This window comes from Sinocyclocheilus rhinocerous, unplaced genomic scaffold (genome assembly GCF_001515625.1).
Source record: "Sinocyclocheilus rhinocerous isolate Xijiao unplaced genomic scaffold, SAMN03320098_v1.1 scaffold829, whole genome shotgun sequence".
NCBI classification, from domain to species: domain Eukaryota; kingdom Metazoa; phylum Chordata; class Actinopteri; order Cypriniformes; family Cyprinidae; genus Sinocyclocheilus; species Sinocyclocheilus rhinocerous.
The window spans coordinates 480,121-484,338 of NW_015635681.1; the positions used below are offsets into that span (position 1 = coordinate 480,121).

Sequence of the window (4,218 nt, forward strand, 5' to 3'; positions counted from 1 at the left end):
TGGCGTCTTTACCAGTTCTCCTTTGTTGGCCTGAGAAATACCACAGAGGTTGTCAGGACTGTGTCTGGTACAGTTTCAGCTTTTTGTTACATCTTAAATACTTGCATGTTTTTTTTTCTTAAATTTCTAAAATGTGTTGCAAACTTGTTTGCAAAAACAAGGTTAATTGAACAGAAGGGCCCAATATTTTTGATTTTATACCATTTGACATTGAAGCAACAGTAATGGGAAGTTTGTGTACTAAAATACAATATATGTGACCCTGGACCACAAAAAAAAAAAAAAAAAGCTGAAATAAAAGCTCTGAAAGCTGAATAAATAAGTTTGTTAGGATAGGACAATATTTGGGCGAGATACAACTATTTGAAAATCTGGAATCTGAGGGTGCAAAAAAATCAAAATACTGAGAAAACTGCCTTTAAAGTTGTCCAAATGAAGTTCTTAGCAATGCATATTACTAATCAAAAACTAAGTTTTGCAATTTACAAAATATCTTCATGGAACATGATCTTTACTTAATATCCTAATGATTTTTGGCATAAAAGAAAAATCGATAATTTTGACCCATACAATGTTTTTTGGCTATTGCTAAAAAATATACACAAGCGACTTACGACTGGTTTTGTGGTCCAGGGTCACATATGTATTTATATTTCTTCCAAATAATTTTCTGAGAAGCATTTGATATTACAGAAAAAGCACATGAACTTCACATGTGCAATCGCATGTTAAAATCACGTGAAAAACATTTGAAACTCACATGAAACATCTGGTTTTGGAACATTTTCATGGTATAAATGTGTGAAACCCATGTTCACATGTGTTTCACATATATTTCACATGTGATTTTGACATGTGATTGCACATGTAAATTTCATGTGCCTTTTCTTTATTTAAATAAAATATAACACAGAACTCAGTCTCCTGAGATTTAAATGAGCAACCTCTGAGCAGCAAAATCTCCCTTTGGCCTGAAATCTGAACCTTTAAATGTGCAGTGAGTAAAATGTGGCTTTAGAGAAACTTTTTTTTTTTTTGGTGAGGGTGAGAGTATGGGTGGGCCTTGTCTGAGGTCTGAGCCACACTACAGATGTAAAACATCCATGGAACAGAACGATCTTTGATTCATGTTTAAAATAGGAAACATGCATAGTGTGCTGATTTCAAAAGAGAGGGGCACAGAATAATAAAGCATGGGATAAGAATGAAAGGTTAAGGGAAGGAGACAGAGAGAGAGAAAAGATGGAGAGATAGAGGTCATATACTCACTTGTCAGAATGCAGAGCAAAAAGAGATACTCCGTGTAAGCGATGATGCCTGAAAAAGGATATCAAAGGGTCACATCCATTCTGCTAATGTACAGTAACACACTAACAACCTACAAATGGCCTCGTCTTCCCTTTTTATAATCTCTCCTTTTTCTTTTAAACTGAAAACTCAGAAGGCGGCTCATCTGAAGCTTGGATTAAAATGTTTACTGATTTTCAAAGCTAGGGGCCTCCAGAGATAGATGGAGTCACATACCCTTTTCCCTTCTTCTCCTGCTCCAAAAAAGGACTAGTAATCCCCCCTTTCATGATGATAACATCTAAAAAGGTGCCTCTCGGCTAAAGTGTCCGTCTACATTTAGGCAACATTTGCCCCACGTTTGGCCCACACACCGAAGCTGAAGACTTTGACACTGTGAGTGACCGCCATGGAGACAGAGGCTGCGTTCAAAGGCTTCTGTTTGGATAAGGGTGTTCTAGAGGCATCCGTCAGGCCTGGGAGATGTGCCCCATTTAGACAGGGAACTGTCCCTGCTTTTGTTAGACTCGTGAGAAAAGTGGCAAAGTGGAGTACGAAGGAAAGCGAGAGTGAGAGTCAAAAGAAAAGCCAAAAAGAGACAAAGCGAGGTGGGCTGATGAAAAGATGGAAGTTCTGTTATGTAAAGGCACTGGGGGAGGGCAGGGAGAAGGGATACGTTTTCCTACACCTCCATTGAAAGTGTTCCTCTCCGCAGCTTCTGTGTGAAGGGGGACATGGAGACAGTAGCAGGCATAGAGATAGTTCAGGGTGAGTGGACTGAGTGTTACGGGACACTGCCTGTGCGCCTTCGGGAGGAAAACCCGACACTGAAAATTCAACCCAACACCCGCGGTCTCACACACTCACTCAAGCAATACAGAGGCATTCAAAGTCCACTGAGCAGGACAACTAGAGCCAGAAGAGACAATCAGATTGGAAAATGTGTGTATAATTGAGTTATTTTCTGATAACCTTCTCCTCTCTCAAATCTCACTTGCCTTCATTTGAAACTCTGACATCTCTTATTGTGCTTCATGGAATAAAATAAATAATACAAGTTTAATAATGACATTAAAGATGAACAAATCTTCATTTTTAGGCAACTATTGCTTTAAAATCCACTGTGAATTCTGTGGCTTGACGTTAGAGTTGAAGACTAGGGGTCAAAGGTTATCACTGGGGGTCTAAAACAAATTTAAAGACATTAATAGATGTCTAAAAGCTGCTTTAAACTGGTAAAACACAGCTTTTTAGCTGCAGACAGGTTGTTAATGTTTACATGGTGCTTACAAATGTAGTAAATCTTTGTTTTGTGCAGGGACCCTTAAATGAAGAGGCGCTGTTTTACATTCCATTCATTCCTGTTCAATACGGTCTCAATACTAAGTCTGTCTCCTAGAGTTTAAATGCCAAATCTGATGTGTTTGTATGAGATGATTCATACTTTTAAGGGTTCGCATACCAATCGTTCTCAATTTATGATGCAAAAACACTGGCATGAGACGAAAGGTCTGGTTCCTGATCTGGATGCATAACAACAGTAATGGAAAATATTTGCAGAATTTTTGTTATAAAAAAGCAAACAGCACAAATGAGCTCTAAAAGGTATTCATTTACGGTCTATATTAGTTGTTCGCAACTGTTATTAATCAGAACTGCACAGGTTCAACTTTAGGATGAAGATGAGGATGTCACATAACCTGTCCAGGTTGGTCAGGGTTTCTGCATGTTTTTTGAAGGTAAATTTAAGACATTTTAAAGACCTTTTAGAGACCAAGTAAAGAACATTGAAGGAATAAATTAAAGGGAAATAATTCGGCAACATGAAAAGAGAAAACACGTTTTCATACCCATTGATATTTGTTCTTGTTTCAAGTATAAATCAATTTTGTTTAATTTCAAACAAAATAAACTATGCAGGACAGGGTACTATTTTACTAAATAAATAAATACATCTAAAATAAAATAAAATAGACCATATCAGAACATAATTGATTTGTTCTCTTAGAAACTGCTCCTTAGAGACCAGAGCACATTCACGGATCTCGTTAGCATAGCTTCCTCAATTAACATCTGCATGCTATCATTACCACAGCTTGAGATCAGATGGTGTGTCAAGCTGCAGCTTCTCGTGCACGGGCATCTGCTGGATGCATGGCTCCACATCAGTGAAACCAACAAGATAAATGTACCGCCGCCAATTTAAGGTGATGATTTCAAAAACTGTAATTACTATGAGGAAGAACAGAATTCAGAGGGTTTATTTTTAGAGTCCTGCTGGAGTGTAAGAGGGTGGAGTGTGTGTGTGTGTGTATAATTATCACCGCTGGGAATTAGCTGGTGGTGTGAGCAAGTGCTGCTTCGTACGCCACGAGCAAATACTTTAATTGTGACTCTGCTGCTGAAGAACTGCTCGCTCTTGCAGTTATTTCAACAACATTTATTTAGGTATTAATGCAATTCTGCACTCTGTTTTTAGGTTTCATTCTCCATTCTGGTCAGCAAGCACGTACAGTCATGGCCAAAAATATCGGCACCCTTGGTAAATATGATCAAAGAAGGCTGTGAAAATTAATCTGCATTGTTAATCCTTTTGATCTTTTATTTAAAAAAATCGCAAAAATCTAACCTTTCATTGGATAATAAGAATTTAAAATGGGGGGAAATATCCTTATGAAATAAATGTTTTTCTCTAATACACATTGGCCACAATTAACGGCACCCTTTTATATGACTGGATAATTTCATGTTCATAACCACCCTGGAGTGCTCAAAATTGTAAATATGAATGGGAATATACTTCTGAGATATTTTACTCATAAGAATTTCTAGGGGTGCCAATAATTGTGTCCAATGTATATTTGAGAAAAACATTTATTTCATAATGATATTTCCCCCCATTTTAAATTCTTATTATCCAATGAAAGGTTA

At 37.4% G+C, this 4,218-nt stretch overlaps 1 protein-coding gene across 5 annotated transcripts in view; it reads right to left on the reverse strand.

Annotated features, from left to right (window-relative positions):
- Positions 1-4,218, reverse strand: part of micu3a (mitochondrial calcium uptake family, member 3a) — a 27,889-nt gene that overhangs the window by 17,680 nt on the left and 5,991 nt on the right. For all 5 annotated transcript variants that reach the window (XM_016561860.1, XM_016561864.1, XM_016561863.1 and 2 more), the window contains exon 5: positions 1,270-1,317. In XM_016561860.1, coding sequence (XP_016417346.1) covers positions 1,270-1,317 — 48 coding nt within the window. The remainder of the gene's footprint in view (positions 1-1,269; positions 1,318-4,218) is intronic.